We start from the raw sequence: 26582 nt of genomic DNA on the forward strand, positions 1-26582 counted from the left end.
TGAAAATAACTTCTGGGATTACATTAGCCAATAAGAACCTCTGAATATACTCTTTGTACTGCATAATGAGATGGGAACACTGGTGCCTCTCCCATCTCACATAGCTTTCACTTCTGGTGAGCTTCTCTCCCAGGCTACATTTCCTACTTGGATCCTATTAACTAACTGTAAGTACTTTGAAATTAAGTACCTCTTTAAAAGCTTATCTTAGCACAGAAAAAGGTTTTCTTTAAAAGTATTTGATTTTCTTTTTTTTTTCCAGCATGTTGTACATTGAAATTCAAAATATGAAAGACCAATGTTTTCTTATCTAATTGGTTTAAAAGGAAATTTAGTCAAATTCAAGAAATATCGGGTACCAGCCATGTGCTAGATGCCAAGACAGCCAGATGCCATGCTTTTCAAAGCAGTGTGTGATCTCCAGCCTTGAATTCTCATCAAATAGTGTTCTCAGTAGGAAACATACCTTATACTTGTAGCTACAACTTCATGGTTCATTTCACTCTGTATTTCAGTTCATAAGCATATTTACATGTGCTAGTCTAATTTCTTTGTGCTTTGAAAATATTTTGCTTTATTTTATTCATTCAAGATATTTATAAACAGGAGATGAATTTTATAGATTTAGATAAAGAATTATGAGAATCTTTGAATTTTCAGTATGAAGGTAAGAAAAACAGAGGAGATTGCTCCAAAATTGAATTCAGGTGCTTTATTTAATATGTATAGAGAGATGTCACCCTCATCTCACATGTGTTAGTTTATGAGCTGAGAGATTACGAAATGGAAATGCCTCAATCAAAGTTAACTAAAAATGAACTGTGACATCAATAAAAAATAGAAAGAAGAGGAAAAAATCTGTTTTATATCTGTTGCAACTTAATACCTGGGTAAAGATATTAATAAGATGGGTGGGCTGTGCTTCTCAAGGGCGAGGTGTTCATAAGCCGGGCACACAGGTACAAAGTTGGTTGTAACTAAGACTAATGGATACAGTTAAGACATTTAAAATGTGAACCGAATCCGGCAAGGTTTTCTGACACGGAGAACAGTCCACGGAAAGCACCTTCTAAAGGAGGTGGTCGTAGTCTCATGCTTCAACATTGTCTGCTAAGATTCTTCTTTCAGTTCCCACTGTCTCCATTTTTCCTTTCTTTTCGGAGGCTTTTTTCATTATCTGTTCTGCTCCTTTTGAGATACAAGATGGTGTTAAACAGAACAGCCTGTGGTCACATGGAGTGATGGGCAGAGCTGCTGGCCATGCAGAGGGAACAAGAGACATCTTAGGGTCTACCAAATCTAGCACAAGGCTTTTACACACATTGAGTGCTCAATAAATCGTTTCTGAATTGAACTGGATCTGTAGTTATCAGTAATAGATGAGAAATGAAAAAACTCACGGCCATGGGTATGAAAGCATGCTCTGCGTATCAGCTGGTACTGGACTCCCCTGGGATACCAAAACTTTTGCACAGGTGGACAACCAAGGGGCAAGCAGGGCTACAGTTAAGCCTGTGATCCTTGGGCAAGCTGCTGGTGCTGGCATGGCTGTACCTGCCTGGAGAAAGGGACATTATTTTTCTCATTCTTACTAGAGCATCCACATGTTCCCCATGTGTGTCCACCCACAAGGGTGCCTTTTTCTACTTTACGGAATAGCACCTTACGGCATAGGTGCTGCCATTCTGCAAATGCTCATTTCAGATTCCTGGGCCCCAGTCCATGCCACCTCAGTCACAATCTCTTAGTGCAGGAATCTACATCATAAGCAAGCTGTCCTCCTGGTTTTTACGCACAGTAAACCTTGAAAAGCAGACTTGTAGATAAGGTCTCAGAAGATAAGGTTAAAAATGTCATTAGCACAAAGGAGATTTCAGGGAAGTTCTTCCCCCACAACCACCCCCATCTTCACCTGCCGTTGATCTTTTAACTTGACTGGGGCAGGTTAAAGACCACTGACACTTAATGGCTGAAGTAAAAACAATTGTGGTTGGGATGTTTTCATTTGTTCCTCTTTTGTATTTTGTTGCAATTTTGAAAGCCTTATGGAGCAGTTCTACTCTGCAAAACACAGGGTCACCATGAATTGGAATCGAACTTAACAATTGGTTAAAGGACACCTAGAATTTTGAAATAATATTTAAACCTCAGAGCTGCATAAGAGTCTGTTTGCTTGCACCTCTCAGTCTTGTAACTAACAAGCAGCATTTCCTAGAGCCACGAGACTCTTCAGAATAAGCTAAATGCAAGTCCTGGACATTTGTTCCTTCTAGGGTTTCTATTCTGGGCTGGGCTGGGCTGGGCAGAGTAGCCTTTTTCACTGCTGTAGTTGCTCTTCGCTGGGGAGGAACTTCTAGTAGCCTGAGTTGCCTCCTAGGGCCCTACACTTTCCTTCAGTTCTCAGTGCTAAAGTACAAGGAAGCAGTTGGGGTTCCCATGATTTTCCATATTCAAAAGAGGAAGTAAAAAAGCAGTGCAAAAATAAGAAACTTAGAGTTTTGACTGTTGGACTGACGATGCTTCATGCTAGTACACTGCGGAGGGAAACTTCCATGCGAACTAACTGCCAGCACAGGGATATTTCCGATGGGGCTGCTGGCTACAGAGTAGGCGGATTGTTTTGACTGGGTTTCAGCAGCAAAGAGGCATGTTCAGGTCTCAAGTTGCTACAAAGGCTAAAAGTAGTCCATGTGAACACACAAATACACGTGCCATACACTGAGCAGGGAGAGCTGCGTTAAGGAAAGGAAAATTAGATAATTACGGGCACATTCAGCTAATTAGATAATTACAGGACTGCCAAAAGAACAAACAGATCTGTCTTGGAAGAAGTACAACCAGAATGCTCCTTAGGCGCAAAGATGGTGAAACTTCATCTCACATACGTTAGACGTGTTATTAGGAGGGACTAGTCCTTGCAGGACATCATGCTGGGTAAGGTAGAGGGTCAGTGAATAAGAGGAAGACCCTCTATGAGATGCATTAACACAGCGGCTGCAACAATGGGTTTAAGCATAACAATTGTGAGGATGGCACCGGACCAGGCAGCTTTTTGTACTGTTGTACCTAGGGTCGCTATGAGTCCGAATCGACTCCAAGGCACCTAACCACAGCAGGCACATTTTTGTTCTGAATATTCAGATTCCTGTTATTTACATTAAAAGTCACAGTGTATGCTTCTTGAAAAATAAGTGAAAGAGTGTGTTCTTCCTCTGAAAGGGATCGTGGAAAGGATATTTACTCAGCTGGTATTTATTGAATGATGCCAGCTGTGAGCCAGTCACTGGTTAGGGGCTAAAGGAAAAATAAAAACAACAACCAACAGTTATAGGATAATCAGCATGTCCCCCTTAAATATTTTTTTATGTCATTGGATTTGCTTTTTGCTTCCAAAATGAGTTCTTGGTTTGTTTATAAAGACATAAATGCTAATTGCAAAAAGGTTTTTTTCAGACAGTACAGAAAATTATAAAGATAAAAGTAAAAACATACCCGTCAGAGATTACTCAGACCCGGAAGTGACCACCATTAGATTCAGAGACAACCACCCAACATGTTATTGTACATCCTTTCACATTGTTTCCTGGTATTTGATTATTAAATTTGTCTAATAAATTAGATTTGTTTAAATTCGTAATTTAAAACAGAAGTTGACTAGAAATTTTGAATATATGTTTTTAGCATTTCCTAAATGCTTCATTTCTTTGGCCCCGAATGTGGGAAGCCATCACCGGAAAATAAGGTTTCTGTCACCTCAGCACTGGAGTTTGGGAGGTAAGGGAGAACTGGGTCCGAGGACGTCAGGGAGGTAAAGGGGTCACGTGAAGAGCGGCCTTGCTCCTTGAGCGGCTTCTATGAGCTCCGCACTAGCCAGCGTTTGATATGCACTCTCCCTGGCATCAGGCATTGCTTCAGCAAGATGGGGAGAAGAGAACGAGGCGGTAGTGGGGTTACTGAGCAGTCACTGTATGCCAGGCCCTGTGCTAAGCTTTTGAAATCCATCACGGAACGCAGCCCAGACAACTGTCTGTCTCTGATGTTAGTTACCATCAGAGCTCCCCTCAGCCCACAACATCCGAAGAAAACTTACTAAAATTTATAAATGCGAATACGAAGCCTGGTGAGACTGGGCAGTTGGGGTCGGGTGGAAGAAAGGGGCGGGATACTAGGGAGCGAGCGGCGCCCTAGGGAGTGAGCGGCGCCCGGACTCTGGCCCCAGCGCCCGCGGATCCCTGACACCCTGGGGCAAGGTTTTCGGGCTCCGGGACGCACCCGCCACTCTAGCCGGCTGCCGCCAAGCCCCCAGGGGTGTGTCCTGCCCGCCGCCCGCCCTGCCGTGTGGTCCCCGCAGCTACCTGGAGCTGGTGCAGCCGTCTGGAGGTGGCGGTTCCCTGATAGCGAGAGCGTTAATTGACCGCCTTCTTTGAGTGAACTCTAGGCTGACAGCCCTGCAGAATTCAGAGACGAATAAGAGCTGGTCTCCGCAGGGAAGACAGAAGGGTAAATGACCAACATCACTGAGGGACAGAACGCGGGTGCCTCGCCGAAAACACCTTGCGGGCCCAGCGACGGTTCGCAGTCACCGTCCTGAATCCAGACCGGTCAGGGCAGCTAAGAAGCCCACTCCACCCGACCTCTGGCCCTCCCGAAGCTGATCACCCCAGTCTCTGGGGAAACCCACGCTTCCCCAGTCCACGTTAAACAGCAGATGGGGGAGCGGGTGGAGGGTGGGACTGGGAGAACTCTGACTTAAAAAAGAAAAAAGTTGAAAGGCGTGAAGAATCTGACAGCAGGACTCAGCCTGGGGTGTATCGGCCTCTCCGCACACAAAGGACTCAGAGCCCAGCCCGAAGTACCTTGATTTGCGCATTATCTCAGAAACTCTACCCTTCAAGACAGACCCTCCCCCAATACACACACATTATATACACCTATAGAAGGCGCACGCTCAGAACCATTAGCTCAGTCCACATCCCTGGTTTTTTGTTCACTTAGTAGAACTTCGACTCGATGGCAGTGGGTAGTGGGGTTGTTTTGGTTTTAGTAGAACTTTTTTTTTTTTTTGCATTGTTTTCTGTGAGATCCACAAAATGGTTAACCAACCAGTTGCCTTCAGGTAGATGCCAACTCATGGCGACCTCATGTGTGTCAGAACAGAACTGCGCTCCCTGGAGTTTTCAAAGGCTGGTTTTTCCGCAGTAGATTGCCAAGCCTCTGAGTGGATTCAAATCTCCAGCCTTTTCCTTAGCAGCCACTTGTGTTAACAGTTTGCAACACCCAGGAGCTCCTACAAATGGTTAGACTCCTTTATTGTAGAAGAGCCGTTATGGTAAAAGACCATTGTGGTACATTTTTTTTTAAATCAAGCAAAAATCAAAACGAAAGACCACTTTAATCTATATAAAAGGACAAAACTAATAAATTTAAAAGAAGCTTCAACAATTATAAATGTGTTCAGTATACTTGAAACAAAAAGAGAAATTGTATGGTTTTTATGAATTATAAAGAGAAATTCCCTACAATGCAAAAGTCTTAAAACTGCTGTATTTAGCTTATATGCTACTTGGATGTCAGAATATATTTTCATGATGTTTGTGGCAAATTATTTTTATATTTGTCACTAAATCCTATGTGGCTTCTCTTCTTCCACATTTTATTTCATTTCGCTATTTTCGTTTTGACAAAAATTTACATTTATGAAAAGAAATAGCATGAAGAGGAACAAGCAATAACAAATTTGGCAAGGATGTGGAGAAAGCAAAACTGTCATACAGCCACTTTGGAAAACAGGAAGTTCCTCAAAATGCTAAACACAAAGTTACCATAGGAATCAGCAAGTCCACTCCAAGAGAACTGAAAACATGTGTCCAAACAAAAACGTGCACAAGAATGTTAAAAGGAGCATTGTTCCTAAGAGTCAAAAAATAGAAACAATCTAAACGGCCATCACCTGATGAACAGACAAACAAAATGTGGTATATGCATACAATGGAATACTATTCATCAATAAAAAAGAACAAAGTATGAGAGAAAGATGTGGCAGTCTGCTTCCGTAAAGATCACAGCCTTAGAAACCCTATGGGGCAGTTCTACTCTGTCCTATAGGGTTGCTATGAGTAGGAATTGACTCGAGAGCAATTTTTTTTAATGCATAATTCAATCTTGGGTTTTACTCTAAAGCTTAGATTTTAAAATGCAATCTTATCTTCAAGTTCATTGAAGTTGAGTAGAGAAAAGATCACTTCAATGTCACCATCCATCCCATCTAAATATATCATATGCAAACTTTTATTCGTTTACACCACAATGTTATCTATGTATATAGTATTGACCATTACGGAAATCAGAAAGTCATGATGCTTGCCCTCAAGCAGGTAACAATATATAGCAAACTTGCAACCTATGGCTTCTTGGCCAAATCCAACCCACTGCCTGTTTTTTGTTTGTTTGCTTGTTTGTCTTTAAACAATGTGTTATTGGAACACAATTATGCTCCTTTGTTAACGCATTGTCTAAGATGATTTTGCTCTACAATGACCAGTTTAGTAGTTGGTACAGAGACCATGTATGCCCACAAAACCTGAAATATTTGTTACCTGATCCTTTGCAGAGAAAGTTTGCTAACCTTAGATATAAAGGAAAATAAGTAAATAATTGAAATTCAATTGGTTTAATGCAGGTATCTGTATATATAGGTGGTATAACTTTCCCATTCCACTACTGAGATTTCCTGAATTATCTCCCAAGATACTAACCCACTAACCAAACCCACTGCCTTCAGGTTGATCCTGACTCAAGCAACCCTATAGGATAGAATAGAACTGCCTCGTAGAGTTTCCAAGCAGCACCTGGTGGATTCGAACTGCCGATCTTTTGGTTAGCAGCCGTAGCACTTAACCACTACACCACCAGGGTTAATTGCACTCAAATTCCTGTCTCAGGATTGCTTTGGTTAAATCAAAACAAAAACAATGGCTACCGGAGGTGGATTCCTAGCAAAGACACTCTCATTATGGCATTCCAAAACTGGATCACTGGTGGCCATTGGTGGTGTTAAGTTAGGGGGTGAGAACTCTCGGTATAATAAAATATCTCTAGTATTAAGACACTCATATGTTGTGAATCTGGATAGACTGAACATATAAGGGTTCGTACTGGGCTGTGCAATCATTCTGGTACTTGAGAAATACTGTAGAAATGATAATTATGAAGATAATTAGAAGATGCTAACTGAAATTGGGGAGCCCTGGTGGTGCAGTGGTTAAGAGCTTGGCTGCTAACTAAAAGGTTGGTGGTTCAAATCCACCAGCCACTCCTTGAAAACCCTATGGGACAACTCTACTCTGTACTAGAGGGTCACTATGAGTCAGCATCATATGAGTCAGCATCGACTAGACAGCAAGGGGCTTTGTTTTGGTTTAACTGAAATTAAAACCCTGGTGGGGGACAAAAAATGACAGACTTAGATCAGCCAACACTTAACTCAGATAATGCTGTGGCTGTGTTTAAAGAGAGCTACCTCCCTTGAAACCAGTCAACTCTGAAATATCACACCCTGAATCTTATCTTGAAGCTTTGGGCGAAAATCTACTTCCGGTACTGACATCTCTGGAGAATCGTTCTGACTACCATAGTATTACGGATTGAATTGTGTCCCCAAAAAATGTGTCAACTTGGCTAGGCCACATTTCTCAGTATTGTATTATTGTCCACCATTTTGTCACCTGATGTGATTTTCCTATGTGTTGTAAATCCTGCCTCTATGATGTTAATAAGACAGATTAGAAGCAGTCATTTTGATGAGTCAGGACTCAATTCATAAGATTCAGTTGTGTTTTAAGTCAATCTCTTTTGAGATATAGAAGGGAGAAGCAAGCAGAGAGATGAGGGATCTCATACCACTGAGAAAGACAGGAGCAGAGCACATCCTTTGGACCTGGAGTCCCTGCACAGAGAAGCTCCTAGACCAGGGGAAGATTGATGACAGAGCCAACAGAAAGAGAAAGCATTCCCCTAGAGCTGACACCCTGAATTTGGACTTCTAGCCTACTAGACTGTGAGAGAATAAACTTCTGTCTGTCAAAGCCAAAATAAAAGAATGAAGTACTGGTATGTACCGCAACAGGGATGAAACTTGAAAACATTATGCTGAGTGAAAAAAAGCCAGTCACAAAAGAATGCATTTTATATGATCCCCTTATATGGAATGTCCAGAATAGTCAAATCTATAGAGGCAAAAAGTAGATTAGTGGTTGCCAGCAGCTGGAGGGGAGTTTAGAGGGTAGGGGAAGTGACTGCTAAGAGGCGTGTAAACTTTTTGGAGTGCTAAAAATATTGGAGCCCTGCCTGATAGTACAGTGGTTAAGAGCTACAGCTACTAAACAAAAAGTCAGCAGTTCACATCCACCAGCTGCTCTTTGGAAACCCTATGGGGCAGTTCTGTTCTGTCCTATAGGTTCGCTATGAGCTGGAACCGACTCCACAGCACGTAACAACAACAAAATATTCTGATACTAGATTGTGGTGATGGTTGCACATCTCTGTGAATATACTAAAAACTATGAAACTGTACACTTTAAATAAGTGAATTTTATGGTATGTAAAATGTATTTTTAAAAAGCTGTAAAAAACAAAAAAGCACACAGAGTTCCCATTTACTCTTCACTCAATTTCCGGGAATCTTAAAGTCTTACATAACCATAGTGCAAATATTGAAACCAAGAAATTAATGTTGATATGATACTATTAATACTATTAATGTTGACACAATAATTACCCTACAGATTGTATTTGAATTTCACCAATTGTCCCACTAATGTCCTGAGAAAGAGAAAATCAGCCCCAGCCATCCAGGAGCTGGCCTGGTGTTACGAGCAAGTCTTTGGTGTTACTGCAAACTGGCCTGGCACTAACAGGAGTCTTGGTGTTCTCCTGTTGCACATAAACAGTTTTTCAGAGTGCCAACATCATACAAGGCTTCTCTGTGACTATGATGGATCAAGAAAAAACAAGAGCACTCCATAATCATATCTGAAAACACATAAACCTTAAAGATGATCCAAGCCACAAAGTACCAAACATCCCCTTTTCCTGGCTCAAATTAGTGAGTGCTGCTTGTTTACCTGTTACAGCTTTACTCAAATCTTCCCTCCTTGTAGATAAGATTTTGTATGATATCCGACCATAGAATTGTCCCCACTTTCTGACAGCACCTCCACTTCCTGGCACTCTACTCCAAATTACCCAACCAAAGCCTAAATTCTATAAGAAGTTCTTCCTAACACCCCCTTACTGAGATACCCCACAGTTCCCCATGGTGTGCTTAGCAAATGGAAATTTAAATGACTAGGCTGTTACATGACTGGTCCAAGATCACACTGTTTAGGAAACCAGGATTTGAGCATACATTTTCTCACTCCAAATCTAAACCATATTTCATGACCCCACACCCCCTTTCATAATGGAGAGAAATTAGGACTAACCTAACAGAGTGTACTTCATAATAAATTTCCCTGGAATGTACTGCTGGGTTTGTCCCTATCATGTGGTAGGAGACTGTCAAGCCAGCACCGCCAAGGGGTACAGGCACAGAGGAAAATCTGAAGTGAAGGGACCATTTGTATTAGCTCATGGATAGTTACAGATATTTTATTCTAAGGGTTGTAATCCATTACAAATAACATTTTGTTGGTCAAATTGAGCCCCCATTTCCTTACCAACTCAGTAAAAATAATAATTCCTATTTTGCAGGACGATTGTGAAGATTAACTGGACAATGTGGGTCTAGTGTAATGCTTGAGTTTTTGTCAATAAATGTTTACGAAAATTATCTAAAGACATTTTCTTGCTCTATTTTTGTACATTATTGCCACCCTTATAATTTGTTTGATTCTTTATTGTTCACAGACTTTATCGCATTTAATACTCTCATTGAGCATGTGAGCGGGTAGGTCAGAAACCACTTCCATCTTAGACTAGCAGATAGAAATTTAAACGACTAGGCTATTACATGACTAGTCTAAGATCACATGGTTTAGGAAACCAGGATTTGAGCAAAGATTTTCTCACTCCAAATCTAATCTGTGTTCCATAACCCCACACCTCCTCACATGATGGAGGGGAATTAGGACTAACCAAACAAAACTTACTTCATAATAAACTTCCCTGGAATATACCACTGGGTTTGTCCCTACCATGTGGCAGGGGGCTGTCAAGCTAGTGCTGACAAAGTGGTACAGGCACTGGGTAAACCTGCAGTGAAAGGCCAGCATGGATGCAGGGAGGTTGGGGAGGAGCTCTAAACAAAAACTCGTCCAAAACAAAAGGGAGCATGAACAAGGAGAAACGGGGTGAATGAGCAGAAAAGCCTTGTTGTAGTTAGTTGACGGAGTCGATTCCGACTCATGCTGACTCTGTGTGTGCTGATTAGAGCTGCTCCGTAAGGTTTTCAAGGTTGTGACCTTTCAGAAACATGTGTCCAGGCCTGTCTTCAGAGGCATCTCTGGGTGGGTTTGAAATGCCAATCTTTCAGTTAGTAGTCGGGCACTCAGGGGCTGGTGCAATTACAGAGAAGCCTGATTTCTATAATTCCCTACTTCCAACCACTATCACAGGGTGATTATTTGTCTCTTTACGTTGTACGAAAATAGGGAGACTGTCTAATAATAGGGTGTGAACAACCATGTTCCACCTCCCTAACCCCGCTGAGGCATCTGTTTTTCTTACCAGTTCAGTGAACTCCTTCGCTCCAGGGGAAACAAAGTTCTTCAAAGATCAACAAGCAACTCGATTTAAATGGCCTTACTTTACAAGTGAAACAGAGTGCTTCAAACATGGGCTTTCAAGAGGAACTGCAAGGCTACATATACCGATTTTTTTCCTTTTCAGGCCATAGCCTTTTCAGACCCTGCATCAAAAATGCAAGCTCAGCCACCTACGGTAATTATGACTCAACCTGTGACTGTCCCTGTGGCCCAGACCTCAAACTGGCAGACAGGCATTTGTGATTGCTTCAGTGACTGCGGAGTCTGTAAGTACGTGGGAAACGTTACTCCGTAACTGACATTCAGGTAAATTACTGCTGGCCAAGACCTTTCTCCTCTCCTCCCTTGTTGTGTAGTAAAAATTCCTAACCTACAACAGGCACCCTGCAGGCCAGCAATGGTATCTTTAACAGAAGAAGCTGCTACCATACCGTACTGTACTAATTATAGGGTGATTCTTCACCAGCCCTTCAAAGAGTAGTCTTTCTCCAAAAATAATTTTTGGAATTAAGATGGCAGTCAAAGAGTTGATTGATCCTAACAATGAAAAAGACTAATGCTTATAAATAGGCCTTAAATTATATTAAGAGACATTTGAACTTTAACTTGATATTTTTTTAATTTAAAAAATAAGACTGTCCTTGTTACACATAAATTAAACTCATTACTTTATAGTTACATCATACCAAGTACACGAGGGAAAGTTTCTTCCATGGTTTCAGCATGAGCTCAGAGAAAAAAATAGCTGAATTTATGTTTGGGATTTTTAACATGCCTGAGGATAAAGAATTCTAAAGACTCTACCCAACTGACTCAAGAGGAAATAGAAAGTCTCAACAGACCCATGACAAGTGAAGAGATCAAATCAGTGACCAAAAACCTCCCAAAAGCAAAAACAAAGGTTCTTTATCAGATGGCTTCACTGGGGAATTCTATCATACATTTTGAGAAGAATTGGTACCAAACTAAAAAAAAAAAAAACAACCCAGTGCCCTTGAGCCGATTCCGACTCACAGTGACTCTAAAGGACAGAGTAGAACTGCCCCATAGAGTTTCCAAGGAGCACCTGGTGGACTCGAACTGCAGACCCCTTGGTTAGCTGCCATAGCACTTAACCACTGCCACCAGGGTTTCCGTATTTGCACCAGTCTTATTTAAATTCTTACAAAAAATAGAGAAGGAAAGAATACTCCCTAATTCAGTCTATGAAGCAAACATAACACTGATACCAAAACAAGACAAAGACACAACAAGAAAAGAAAACTACAGGCCAATATGGCTTATGAATATAGATGCAAAAATCCTCAACAAAATACTAGTGAACAGAATCCAACAGCATATTAAAAGAGTCATACAGCATGACCAAGTGGGATTCATTCAGGAATGCAGGTATGGTTCAGCATTAGAAAATCAATCAATGTAATACAATGCATTAATAGAACAAAGAAAAAGAACCACCTGAGCATCTCTATGGATGAAGAAAAACCATCTGATAAAACTCATCACCATCTCTGGATGAAAACTCTAACGAAGATTGGAACAGAAGGGAAATTCCTAAATATGATTCGGGGCATATATGAAAATCCAATGCCCAACATTATACTTAATAGAGAAGGACTGAGAGCTTTCTCCTTGAAATCAGTAATAAGACCAGGTGCCTTTTCTCACCACTTCTATTCAATATCGTATTAGAAGTCCTAGTCAGAACAATAAGACAAGAAAAAGAAATAAATGGTGCCCAGATTAGAAAAGAAGTGGAGTTATCTCTATTTGAGAGTGATATGATCCTACATATAGAAAATCCCAAAGAGTCCACAAGAAAACTTCTAGAGCTAATTGAGGAATTTAGCAGAGCTGCGGGGTACAAGGGCAACAAACAAAAATCAGTTAAGTTTCTAAGCCAGCAATGAGAAACCTGGAAGGGAAATTAGGGAAACAATTCCATTTACAACAGCATCTAAGAGGATAAGATAAACCAAAAATCCAAACCTATTGTCGTTAGTCCCTTTCTACTATAGCAACCTTATAGGACAGAATAGAACTGCCCCATAGGGTTTCCAAACAGCAGCTAGTGGATTCAAACTGCTGACCTTCTGGTTAGTAGCCAAGCTCTTAACCACTGCGTCACTAGGGCTCCAGAGGATAAAATAACTAAGAATAAACCTAACCAGGGAAATGAAGGGCTTATACAATGAAAACTATAAAATACTGCTGAAAGAGATTAAAGAAGACTTAAATAAATGGAAAGATGTTTCATGTTCATGGTTGGGAAGACTTGATATTGTTAAGTTGTCAATATTACCCAAAGAGATCTATAAATTCAATGTAATTCCAACCAAAATTCCTACAACCTTCTTTAGAGAAATAGAAAAACCAATGTTTAACTTTATATGGAACGGCAAGTGGCCCCAAATAGCTAAAACAGGGTTGAAAGAAAAGAACAAAGTAGTAGGATTCACACATCCTGATTTTAAACATACTAATATTTTATACAGCTACAGTAATCAAAACTGCCTGGTACTGGTGTAACGATAGACACATAGCCAATGGAATAGAATTGAGAATCTAGAAATAAACCCACACATCTACGGTGAACTTATTTTTGGCAAGGGTACTAAGTCCATGCAATGGGAAAAGAAGAGTCTCATCAATAAATGGCACTGGGAAAATTGGGTTTCCACATGCAGAAAAATGAAATACCATACACCTCACACCATACACAAAAACAAATTCGAAATAGATTAAAGAACTAAATGTGCAAACTAAAACCATAAAATTCTTAGAAGAGCGAGTAGAGGTAATGCTGTCGGCTTAGCTTTTAACGATGGATTATCTAATATAATAAAGAAAGCACAAACAGCAAAAGACAAAATAATATAATGGAACCTCATAAAAATTAAAAACTTTTGCTCATCAAAAGACTTTACGAAAACAGTGAAAAGACAAGCTACCAACCAGGAGAATATCTTTGGAAATCATATACCCAACAAGAACCTAATAACCAAAATATGTATAAGATTTTGACAACTTAACAACAAAAAGACAACCCAATCATAAAATGGGCAAAAGATTTGAAAAGACATTTCATCAAAGAGGACATTCAAATGGCCACCAAACACATGAAAAGACACTCAGTATCATTAGCCATCAGAGAACGCAAATCAAAACCACAATGAGATAGTTAAGATGTAAAACAAAACAAAACAAAAAAAATGTTGTCAAGGATGTGGGGAAATTGCAACCCCTAACCCATTGCTGGTCGGAATGAAAAATGGTACAGCCATTGTGGAAAACAGTGTGGCTGTTCCTCAAAAAACTAAAAATAGAACTACCATCAAACCAAATCCATTGCCATGGAGTCAATTCCAACTCACAGTGACCCTACAGGACAGAGCAGAACTGCTCCATAGAGTTTCCAAGGAGCACCTGGTGGATTCGAACTGCCAACCTTTTGGTTAGCAACCACAGCACTTAACCACTACATCACCACGGTTTCCATATGACCCAGCAATTCTACTCCTAGCTATATATTCAAAAGACTTGAAAGTTGAGATTCAGACACATCCCGATACACCAATGTTCATTGCAGCACTATTCGCAATAGCCAAAATGTGGAAATAACCTAAATGCGCATCAACAGATGAATGGATAAACAAAATGTGGTTAATACATACAATATAATTCTCAGCCAGTAGAAGAAATGAAGTCTTGATACATGCTACGTACAATATGGATGGAGCTGGAAGACATTATGCTAAGTGAAATAAGTCAGTCACAAAAGGACAAATATTGAATGACCTCACTTATATAAAAAGACAAGAAAAGACAAATGTATAGAGAACAAAGTTTATTAGTGACTACCAAGAGCAGGAAGTAGGGGGGAAATGGGTTAAGGGTGATGGAAATACCACACAGATTAAGGGTAGGATCGCACAGCTGATTACTGTAATTGCTGCTAGTAAGTTGTACACCTGTAAAAAGCTAATTTAGCAAAACCTGTGTGATAGATGTACTTACAACAACAGCAAAGAAAAAGAAAGAGCAGCTGTTGAGGCTGTTATGTACAACCCAAAACCTCATGGGATTTGGTTTCTTGGTTTAGAAGTTTAGGGTCATGGCTTCATGGGACCTCCCAGTTAATTAGTCTAATAACATGTTTAGTGCCTCTGTTCAGTGCACAGTGCCTGGGGTTTTAAAGGCCTGCAAGCGGCTATCCAAGGCACAATAATCAGTGTCTATTCACCTGGACAACAAGAGTAAGGACAGTCAGGAATAAGAGGAGGATATGGAATCTGTGGCTATTTGTCTCCATGAATAACTGGATGGCGCCCATCTACCATCACTGAACATTTTTATCAAAGACTCCATAGAAGAATTCTGACAAAAAGGGGGAAATGCAGAACAGAATTTTAAATTCTCATGACTCCTGACTTCCTGGAGCCATGAAGGTTGGATGAACCGCTGAAACTATTGCCCTAAAATAATCTTTAAACCTTAGACTAAAAATATCCCCTGACGTTTTCTTAAAACCAAACAACAGTTTAGCTTAACTAGTAAAAATGTCTGCCTTGAGCATTATGCCTCTCTTAAGAACTATCTATATGGGATCAAATAGGCAACAGCAACTTGAAAGATTAGACAGGAACCTTAAGGGCAGTGAGTTCATGTTAATGGTGGCAGAACAACTCAGGAGGGTGAGAATGGTTGCACAACTTGAAGAATGTAATCAGTATCACTAAATGGTACACGTAGAAACTGTTGAATTGATGTATGTTTTGTTGTGTAAAGTCTCAACAACGATAACAAAATAAACAAAAATATATTTAGTGAAAAAAAAGAATTCTACATGCAATTTTCTAATCATTGGGAAAAATACCTCTGACACTGCTTTGCTGTATTTTAATGAGAACTCTGTAAGTGGGATCTCTCTAAGAGAACTCTCTACACGAGCTTGGGGGAAAGAAAGTGTGGGGGTGAGACGGAGGTAACAGGAAGGATCAAGATGCTAAGTTCTCAAAAACAGCCAAGAAATGAACAGAACTGCCTTTAAAAATTTGCTCTGAGGTTTATTTGCCTGTCTTAAGTCTTATACAAGAAAAAAAAAAAAATTAATCTCTAAGTTATTGATGAAATTTGAAATGAATGGCATTGATAATTACATTGAGAAGCAATAAAACAAACACACCCATTGCTGTTGAGTCAATTCCAACTCATAGTGACTCTATAGAACAGAGTAGAACTGTTCCATAGAGTTTCCAAGGAGCACCTGGTGGATTCGAACTGCCAACCTTTTGGTTTACAGCCAAACTCTTTTTTTTTTTTTTATAATTTTTATTGTGCTTTAAGTGAACGTTTACAAATCAAGTCAGTCTCTCATACAAAAATTTATATACACCTTGCTATATACTGGGTTATATACTCCTACTTGCTCTCCCCCTAATGACACAGCACACTCCTCTGCAGTCTCTATTTTTGTGTCCGTTCAGCCAGCTTTTGACCCCCTCTACCCTCTCATCTCCCCTCCAGACAGGAGCTGCCCACATAGTCTAATGAGTCTACTTGGTCCAAGAAACTCGCCCTTCACCAGTATCATTTTTCATCCCATAGTCCAGTCCAATCCCTGTCTGAAGAGTTGGCTTTGGGAATGGTTCCTATCTTGGGCTAACAGAAGGTCTGGGGGCCGTGACCATTGGGGTGCTTCTAGTCTCAGTCAGACCATTAAGTCTGGTCTTTTTACTAGAATTTAAGGTCCGCATCCTACTGCTGTCCTGCTGCCTCAGGGGTTCTCTGTTGTGTTCCCTGTCAGGGCAGTCATCGGTTGTAGCCAGGCACCATCTAGTTCTTCTGGTCTCAGTAACAGCCAAACTCTTAACCACTACGCCATCAGAGTTTCCTTGAGAAGCAATACCCAAGAAAAAAAAAAAAAAAGAAGCAATAGAGAGGAAAAATTACCCAAGAAATGGAAGAATCAGGTTTGTTTATTTGCTCTCGTTGCCTTACAGGATGGCCTGGGGTGATGACTTATACTCAGGATATCACCTCAGTATCTGCAAATCATAGTGATAGGTAGACATTAGCAAAACTTTCTAAAGATGAACACTTTAATTCTCCCACCTCTAGTATTATACTCAATGAAGTGAATGTACAGGTTCTAACACAAGCTTAATTGCTTCATGGCATGCTTTGTTAAATGGAGATGTGACCAAATAATTCTCCCCTCTAAAAAAGTTCGATGGATCCTTGTTACTTTCATAATAAACTCTGAGCACTCTCAGAGAATCTTTATCATCTAGTCCCCACTTTGCTCGCCCTACAGCTCACCTCCATCCCATCGCGGGGCTCCAGCCCTATTGAGCACTAGCCATTGCCTGGGCTTGCCAAGCTATCTCACGGAGGTTCTTTTCCCTTTTTCGATCTGTAAAACTCTTAATCCTTCTTCAAGATTCAACTCAAACAACATTTTCTACTCAAAGCCTTGAAGGCCCTATTTCTATGGGTGACCCCTTGACATCTTAGGCAGATTTCTGTTGTTTTTTTTCTAGATTTCTGTTAGAGAACTTTTATTATTCTCTGTCTTCCCTACTAGTTTTCAGGCAAGGGTGTTGTCGGCACCTAGGATAATGTCTGGAACATGGCCATGTTTCAGTAAATCACTGAATAAGATGGATGAAGGCAGCACTATGAAAAGAATGACATACTTTCCAAGGTTCAGTCATTCCTGAATTGATTTACTGGGGAGAAGGGTAAAAGCTGGTGTAAAGTAGAATGAAAACAGTGAAAATTGCCTTGGCAATAGGTTATGTGGCAAAGACCCCATAATTTGTATTGCCATTCATGAAGCAAACTAACTTTCAGCTGTGGTGGGACAGAGTAGAATAACTTGTACCCTTTTTTTTCATGTGTGCAGGTATATGTGGCACATTTTGCTTCATATGCCTTGCATGTCAAGTTGCAAGTGACATGAATGAATGCTGCCTGTGTGGAGCAAGCGTCGCAATGAGGACCCTCTACCGGACCCGATATGGCATCCCTGTGAGTCACTTCCAACATTATAGCATTCAAATATGCAACCACACTCAAAATGGCTGTTATAAGCATGGAGGTCACTTGATGGTGTCCTTCATTTTAAATTTGATCGTTATTTCCTGGGATGTGCAACCTCTGGTTATGTTACCTCCTTCTAGGTTTCTGTTGAAAACTCTAGAATATAAACTCTCATATTTGAAATGTATATCATACAATGGAAGAGGAGTATTCAGAACCTACCATGCGCTGTGTGAATTTCATGTTACCTCTCTTAATTCTCACACCATCCCTATAAAATGGGTGTGTTCACTGTATTTTACAGATAAAGACATTAAGGTTTTATGAGGTAGAGTATCTCTCCCAAAGATATACACTAGGAGCACAGTCAGTTTTCACTCTGACTTTCCATACACACAACTTTTGTTACACCATAAGCTTTACTTTATGTAGTAGGGGAACAAATGAATATACAGAATTTTTTTAGGAACACCTTATTTTATTCCACTGAATTTATTTTATTTTTTCATTGGAAATATTAGTTTTTTAATTACAAAGGAACAATACATTATGTACATAATATTAATGACAAGTTCAAACATACAGAAGTATATAAAGTAAAAATCTAACCTCTCTACACCCAATTCTACTTCCCAATGATAAGCATTATTAATAATCTGATGTGCATCTTTTCCTTTTTTTCCTACACCTATCCCTATTTTTTTTTTTTATCCCCATTAACCCATTGCCTTTGAGTCGATTCCGACTCATAGTGACCCTATAGGACAGAGTAGAGCTGCCCCATAGCGTTTCCAAGGAGCAGCTGGTGGATTCGAACTGCCGACCTTTTGGTTAGCAGCTGTAGCTCTTAACCACTATGCAACCAGGATTTCTCCCTATGCCTATAGACATGTAAATATAGATTATCTGTAGATTTAGATATATAAGGTTCTGGGTTTGGGAGCTTTCTTTTGTTTTTATTTTAAAATGAGGTCATGCTACAATGTAAGTTGATTTTTTATTTCCTTAACGTATTGGTAGACTCCTTTTCACATCAGTAATATTGATCCTTTTTAATGTCTGAATAATTTCATCATACAGATAATTTACTTAATGTTTTCCTTTTTAAAACCAAACCAAACCCTGTGCCATCATGTTGATTCCAACTCATAGCTATTGCAACAGTTTACATAAGTGATTATACGTGTGCTCCGGTATTTCTGTAGAATAGTTTCCTAGATATTAGATTGATAGATCACAGAGTACACACATTGAAAATTTTGATATATACTGCCAAAGTGCCCTCTAGAAAGGAGAATGAATTACTGATTTATAATCCTTTAACAATATATGTGTGTCAGTATTGGATAATATCATTTTGCCGATCAGAGAAGTAAAAATAGCATTTCGTTGTTGTTTTAATTTTTATTAGTAACATCAAGCAACTTTTTGGAAACTTATTTTCCTTTTGTATTTTGTCTGTAAATTTTATGTACATTTCCTTTGTTCATCATTTTATAGGATTGTTTGTTATTGATTTGTGGGAACTCTTTTATTTATTATGATATTATTTAACATGAAAGTTATCAAGTTTTTTAAAGACCCAGTATATAATCAATTTTTTCATACTCCTTTTGAGTATGGAAAATTACTGTCAGTCTGAGGGTAAAACTTCAATTGGTTTTGAGAAAATTTGGGAGATTGAAAGGCAGAGGAAGAAATAAAAGCATTCTAAAGACTTTATTTTGTCTGACATAGATAGATAAATAAAAATTTAAAAAGTGGATAAAAATTTAAGGCTAATTACTTACAGGATAAAAATAGTTTGTGAACATCTAAAACTACTTAGAGGGAACAAAAGGAACGAGGAAAAATCTATTCAGCAAAAAGAAGGGGGAAAAAAAAAACACTCAGAGAATACCAAACATAAAACAATTCTGCTATCTAATCCCATGTGTGGGAGTAACAGACTTCTCTGACGTGCTAAAATGTTTTTACCGTCTATTCTTTCTGTCAATGTATTTATGGTGAGTCTTACGGAACCTTATGAGATAGGCAAAAACTGCCATACTTATCTCACTTCTCTTCTCTCCTGGGGCCCCAAAGGCCATATTGAAATCCTCTGAATAAGAGCTCTGTCTTTGCGGCTGTCTCCTAGAAAGTAGGATCTATAACCAGCAGCTCTCAGCTGGCCCAGATGCTCAGGCAGTCCCTTCAGTTAATCTCCCTGTCTTCCATTTTTCAGCCTGTTCTGGCTCCTCTCTCAGCTCCAGATTTTGATCTCAATTCTTACAGTGCCGTCCCCATAACTGTGTTAGATTTGGGGTTCCTTGGCTCTGTTTTGCTTCATCAGAATAATCCTGTCTGCTTCATATTTTCAAAGAAATTCCTTTAAAAAAGGTCTGACCTACTAAATGGTGTAATTAACTATTTTCTATTGCAGCTTTTTTTTTTATTTTATTGTTTTAATAGGTTATATATCTCATTATTGTATTGGAGGACAGAAGATAAACACACGGGGTCAAGCCATCATACTAAATTAAAAGTCTATATATTCTCTGTTGTTTTTTGTTTGTTTTTAATCAAAGCTCTGGAAGCAAACAGTTTCTTAAATTTTACAAGGCTTGTTAGAAAAAATGGTGGTTCCCAAATTTCTCTCCCCTGTTCCCTCTTACCCAGAGCTGATTCTTTGGGTCTTTTCTGCCGTATCTCCAAATCACGGCTTTGTATTGCTACTTCTTCACTTTTCAGTTTGAGGCATTAGCTACTGACCTCCCACTAGGGAAGATGAGAATCCACTCCTGCCTTATCCACTTGCCCCCACCACATGCAGGCATTCTTCCCACCCCTCTCATTAGTTACGTGTAATTTTGGTCAAATCTATGTTCAGTGTTGACATTACGATACCTATGTTTGCCCTTCTGAGTTGAGTCATGTAGTAAACTATGATTGCTTTCCCACTAAACTTTGTTTTTTCTTGTTTTTTGTTTTATTGTGGTAAAATACATATAACAAAAAAATTCCCATTTTAACTGTACAAGTCGGTGACACTAATTACATCTACCATGTTCAGCAGCCATCACAACTATCCATTTCCAAGATTTCCATCATCCCAAAGAAAAACTCAGTGCCCCTTCAGCAAGAATTTCCCATCCCTCACCCTCCTAGCCCCTGGTAACCACTTATAGACTTTTGCCTCTGTGGATTTGCCTATTCTAGGTATTTCATATGCCTGGGATCATACAGTATTTGTCCTTTTGAGTGTGACTTATTTCACTTAGTGTAATGTTTTGCTAAATTTTCTCCCCTGGTATTAATAATTATTGGCTTTTTCATTAGTAATTTTCCATTTACTGTACTTATAAGTCCATGCTGAATTCTTTGCCAGTTTTCTAACTCTCTTCCCACCCATTCACTGCATCAAATATTCTACCACTTTCATCTTCTTGATGAAATCTCTCCCTGACCCTCCTGGCCTGCTATCCTTTGAACTACTCAGTTCTCACCCTGAGATCTTCCTTCACCATCGTCCTGGGGATTTCACTGGCCTCTCTTCCGTGTCAGATTCCTGTTTCTTATAGCCCGTATCTTCCTATTTCTTGGTTTACTCCCTCATCTGGTGGAGCACAGGGAGGCTATGTGGGAGAAAAGAATTTTGAAACTTTGGTTCCTGAAACTCTTTACTTTACTCTTATGCTTGACTGAGAGTTTGGTTGAATTTCTTTTTATATTCTTCATATTATAAATTACAGAAAAACATTTTACGTCACAAAAGAAAGCAATAGTTACGTGAAAAAAATCAATTAACATTTTCCTAAATGTAAACACCCAAACTTTGAATCTCAAGGATCAGTGCCTTCTGCTTTTCCTCAAGATGTCTGAAAATACACAACTCTTAAATTCCAAGTAGGTGAATTTAACATTTCTTATTTTTTTTTTAAATAGGGATCCATCTGTCACGACTATTTGGCAGCCACATGCTGTTCTCAGTGTTCTCTTTGCCAGCTCAAGAGAGACATCAACCGAAGGAGAGCCATGAATGCTTTCTAAACAGCTAATGGTGAGTCAGTGCAAACATTCCTCCCAGAATCTGTGGATATTTAGAAATACAATTAAGGACTTTGTAAATTATTCATTGTTTTGGATAACAATTCAGTAATAACTTAAGTGAGTGAGGGCTTATAACTCTTGGAAAATACATTAAAAAATTTTTTTTTATTTATTTAGCGAATAATGTACCAAGTATGTAGTGCTAGGCAAGACATTGCTGGCTGTTGTGAGGAACAAAAATAAACAAGCTGGTCTCCTTGCCCTTAAAGTCTTTAAACTCAAAACGAGGAATTAGACAAGTCCCTAATAAAGGGCAGAGTTTGACTAATGCCTTTAGACACAATATTATGCTATGTTCAGAGGAGGAAAAGATTGCCGCCTGTGAAATGCACAGGTGAAAATGATTTGAAAAAAGTGATTTTCAATTCTAAGGAAGAGGTGTTTATCAGGACCCCAACAGGAAACAGGTGAAACTCAAATTATGATCTCAAGAATTTAATAAAGACTACTTTTAAATTTTTTTTTTTTTTTTTTACTTACAAAGGGGCCCTGGTGGCACAGTAGTTAAGTATTCGGCTGCTAACCAAAAGGTCAACAGTTTGAATCTATCAGCCACAAATTGGAAACCCTATAGGGCATTCTGTCCTATAGGGTCATTATAAGTTGGAATTAATTCCACAGGAATGGGTTTGGTTGTGCTTTACTTACAAAGTAAGTGGTAGTTGAACGGGTATGACAAGGGCTGGTACAGTAACTTGGCTAGTGACAGCAAAGCAGTTACCACCCCTAAAGCCAAAAGAAGGGAGCAGTTTCCAAAACCTCAAAGGAAAGAGTTAGGTAAAGAAGATTTCCCTGAAAGGAGCAGTAGCCTCTCAATAGAGAGACATAGGCAGCCTGAGGCAACCCCATAAAAGGAGCTACAGGGAAAAAATAGCCTGACCTCACTCTCTGCTGGGCTTCTCATTGGCCAAACCCACCAGGAAGGCAGAGGGCAGGGAAAATTGCTACAGATAACAGGCCAGCCTTCTCCTAGGACAGAGAGGAGAGTGGACAAGGGTGAGTGGGCTAGGTGAAGTAAAGAGATCTCTGGCACAAGATGTGACTTTAATTAATAGAAATGGGATGTTGCTTCTAATCAGGAACATTGGGGAAATTGTAGAGGAAATAAGAAAGAAAGGAAAAATAAAAAGTTTTTTTCTGAGCTTAGGTCCAGCTTGGCTGGAGCATATGGTTAAAGCAGGAAATGATGAGAAATAAAAGATTTTTAAAAAGTGAGTTGAGGCCTTGTCATGCAATGTGTGAAAATAGGCTACTTGTAGGTAAGCAACAGGAAGGTATTGAAGCCTTTAAGTAAGGGAGAAACATGGATAGAGCTATACCCTAGAAAAATTAATCCAGTATTGGTATATAGCACAGACTGAACAGGGGAAGGCCAGAAGCAAAGGGGTAGAATTAAATTGCCACAGTAATTCTTATTTAAATAAATACATGAAAGGATATGGATAAAATATCTTCCCACACTCACATAATAGTGAGCCCTGACATCTGATTTTTTTTTTTTTAATCTCCGGGAATTTATCTCCCTAAATCTTTAAAGTGAAGAGGACTTGAAGCATTTACTAATGAAGATCAAAGACCACAACCTTCAGTATGGATTGCACCTCAACATAAAGAAAACAGAAATCCTCACAACTGGACCAACGAGCAACATCATGATAAATGGAGAAAAGATTGAAGTTGTCAAGGATTTCATTTTACTTGGATCCACAATCAACACCCATGGAAGCAGCAGTCAAGAAATCAAAAGACACATGGCATTGGGTAAATCTGCTGCAAAGGACCTCTTCAAAGTTTTGAAGAGCAAAGATGTCACCCTGAAGACTAAGGTGTGCCTGACCCAAACCATGGTATTTTCAATCACATCATATGCATGTGAAAGCTGGAATATGAATAAGGAAGACCGAAGAAGAGTTGACGCCTTTGAACTGTGTTGTTGGCGAAGAATATTGAATATACCATGGACTGCCAAAAGAACGAACAAGTCTGTCTTGGAAGAAGTGCGGCCAGAATGTTCCTTAGAAGCAAGAATGGGGATACTGCGTCTTACATACTTTGGACATGTTGTCAGAAGGGAGAAGGACATCACGCTTGGCAGAGTACAGGGTCAGCGGAAAAGAAGAAGACCCTCAACGAGGTGGATTGACACAGTGGCTGCAACAATGAGCTCAAGCATAACAACAATTTTGGGGATGGCGCAGGATCAGGCAGTGTTTCATTCTGTTGTGCGTAGGGTCACTATGAGTTGGAACCTACTCGACGGCACCTAACAACAACAAATCTTTTAATAGGTTTGATGTAAAATGTCCTGGTAGTCCTGACTGCTGAAATCAACTCGGACCCTACATTATTTACTGACAATGAAACGTTAAATATACAAATATCTGGAATGGGAGAATCAAGAGACAAGGAACCGAGAATAACATGATTTATGTTAAAAACAGAATGAGACAAAGGGACACAGGAGCCATCTGAAAAAGTTCCCAACAGCCCAAACTGGAACAATTTGAGCAACAAAATGGAGTAGCATTGAATTATAGCACAAAGCATGAAATAAATATCCTTGAGTTCATACTGACATAAATAAATGATCAAATAAATGAGGAGAATAAACACATCTCTTATACAGGAAAATTTCAAATAATTTACGGAGATACTCCACCCTCAGGGAGGAGGAACCTGAATCCTCACTGCTTAAGTGTGTGCTATGCACAGTGACTTCCTTCTAAAGAGTACGGCAGGGAAGGCTGGGGCTGAAAAAAAGTGACTTTACAATGGAGAAACCTGACAAACCTACCTCAGCCAGGTGATCAGAGCTGACATCATCCATAACTCATGTTGTTAGCATAAACCCTTGATACGATATGATGAGAATGGCATTTTACCTCTGTGGTCTTCCTCCAAAAACCCACTAATTCCGGTCTAACCATGAAAAAAACATCAGACAAACCCAAAGTGAAGTACACGCTACAAACTGCCTCACCAGCACTCCTCAAAATTGTCAAGGGCATCAAAAACAAGGGAAGTCTGAGAAACTCATAATTTCTTAGAACTGTAAGGAAACACACAACTAAATGTAATATGGTGTCCTGGATGGATCCTGGAACAAGTAAAAACTAAAGAAATCTGTATCGACGTTGGTTCATTAGTGTAACAAACTTACAACAGTAAGACATTAATGATAGGGGAGACTGGGAGCAGGGTATATGAGAACTCTGAGCTATTTTTACAGCTTTTCTGTAACTCTAAAATGATTCTAAAATTGAGTTTATAAAATATAAAAATGTGTATTGATAAAAGTCATACCTATGCTTTGTGTATCCCTAACAGGCAGAAAACTCTTACTGAAGCAACTAAAATCAGCAGACACCTCTTCAGCTTGAGCACTTCTCCAGCTTTTGCAACTGAAATTTGATGAACAAGTTTCATCACAACTGATGGGAGAAAAATCACATTTTTTACTTGTCTTAAATGAATGCTGCCCCTTATTTGTGCTAAATGGTCCACCTTAGTTTTCTCTCACTTTCATGCTATCCAATTTTCTGGCTTATAAATTTTGAAGATTGCGTTTGAAATATAAACCAAATAAAAGATTTTCTAACAAGATTCTTCATACTTCCTTACTCTCATTAAAATCGCCTTGTGTCATTAGCTGACTTTAAGGCTCAGTCTCAAAATCTCATAATTTGATTTCGCAGCTGGAGACCTTGGTTCATAAGCAACTTTCTTGTTCTCATCTAAGAACATTAAGGGAAAAAATAAAAAGACTACAGATGACTATTCCGGAACAATTATGGGACATTTAGTTAACGCATTTGCTCCTTTTCACGTTACCTACAATTACTGTAAATGCTGAGGAAGCAAGTCTTTATTCAAACAACACAGTATACCCTGCTTCCAAACTTCTAAGACTAAGGGTTTGTTGGGTTGTTATTTTCTTTTCCTTAAATGCAATAATACAGATAAAGCACTTTAAAGGGTTCCTGGCACATAGCACTCAGCAAATGTCATTATCATCATTATTACTGCAATTTTGAAAATGTACGGTGTTCATGAGCCACTGCTTAGATAAATTACTTGAATCTTAAATCAAAAGTTAGTGTTAGAATAAATGACGGTTTAAAAACAATCTGGTTGATTTAATGATTTCATCAGCCTACTGCTTTTCTTGGAGATTCATTGGATTCAAAGTTTATATAAAGTCCAAGTTTATAAAAAACATTATTCTTTTGCTACTACAAAACAATGGTGCTTGTGGTTTTCCTGAAAGCATCACCAGGTCTTTTCACTTTGTAGTCTCCGATTTTTTTAAATGTTGTAGAAGCTCATAGTTCTTGTAACTATCAGTTGATTAATGTGTTGATCGGAATTCATTATTGGATAATACTGAATGTGCTTGACAAAACAGTTTCATTACAAGCGTCATTAAGCACTTATAACTGTTCGAAAGAAATTACTATACAAACTAGTACTTCTTAGGGAAATACATTCCATGTGGACTGTAAATCAGGAAACCTAGTTTCTAGTGTGGGCTCTGCACTTAACTAGCTGAATGTCTTAAAAAGAACAAACGTGATGGATGTTAGGTTGTTGTTAAGTGCCATGGAGTCAGTTCTGACTATGCAGAACAGAACAAAACACTCCCCATTCCTGTGCCATCCTCACAATCTCTGCTATGTTTGAGCCCAT

At 39.3% G+C, this 26582-nt stretch overlaps 1 protein-coding gene across 1 annotated transcript; it reads left to right on the plus strand.

Moving 5' to 3' along the window:
* LOC100653859 (placenta-specific gene 8 protein-like) lies at positions 1-25593 on the plus strand. The gene is made up of 5 exons (XM_003414196.3): positions 1-167; positions 10888-11029; positions 17671-17795; positions 21732-21846; positions 25224-25593. The coding sequence occupies exons 2-4, from the start codon at positions 10918-10920 to the stop codon at positions 21834-21836; spliced, it is 342 nt and encodes a 113-aa protein (XP_003414244.1). The 5' UTR covers positions 1-167; positions 10888-10917; the 3' UTR covers positions 21837-21846; positions 25224-25593.
* The last annotated feature ends 989 nt before the right edge of the window (positions 25594-26582 follow it).

Source organism: Loxodonta africana, chromosome 5 (assembly GCF_030014295.1).
Source record: "Loxodonta africana isolate mLoxAfr1 chromosome 5, mLoxAfr1.hap2, whole genome shotgun sequence".
In the NCBI taxonomy this organism is placed as follows: Eukaryota; Metazoa; Chordata; class Mammalia; order Proboscidea; family Elephantidae; genus Loxodonta; species Loxodonta africana.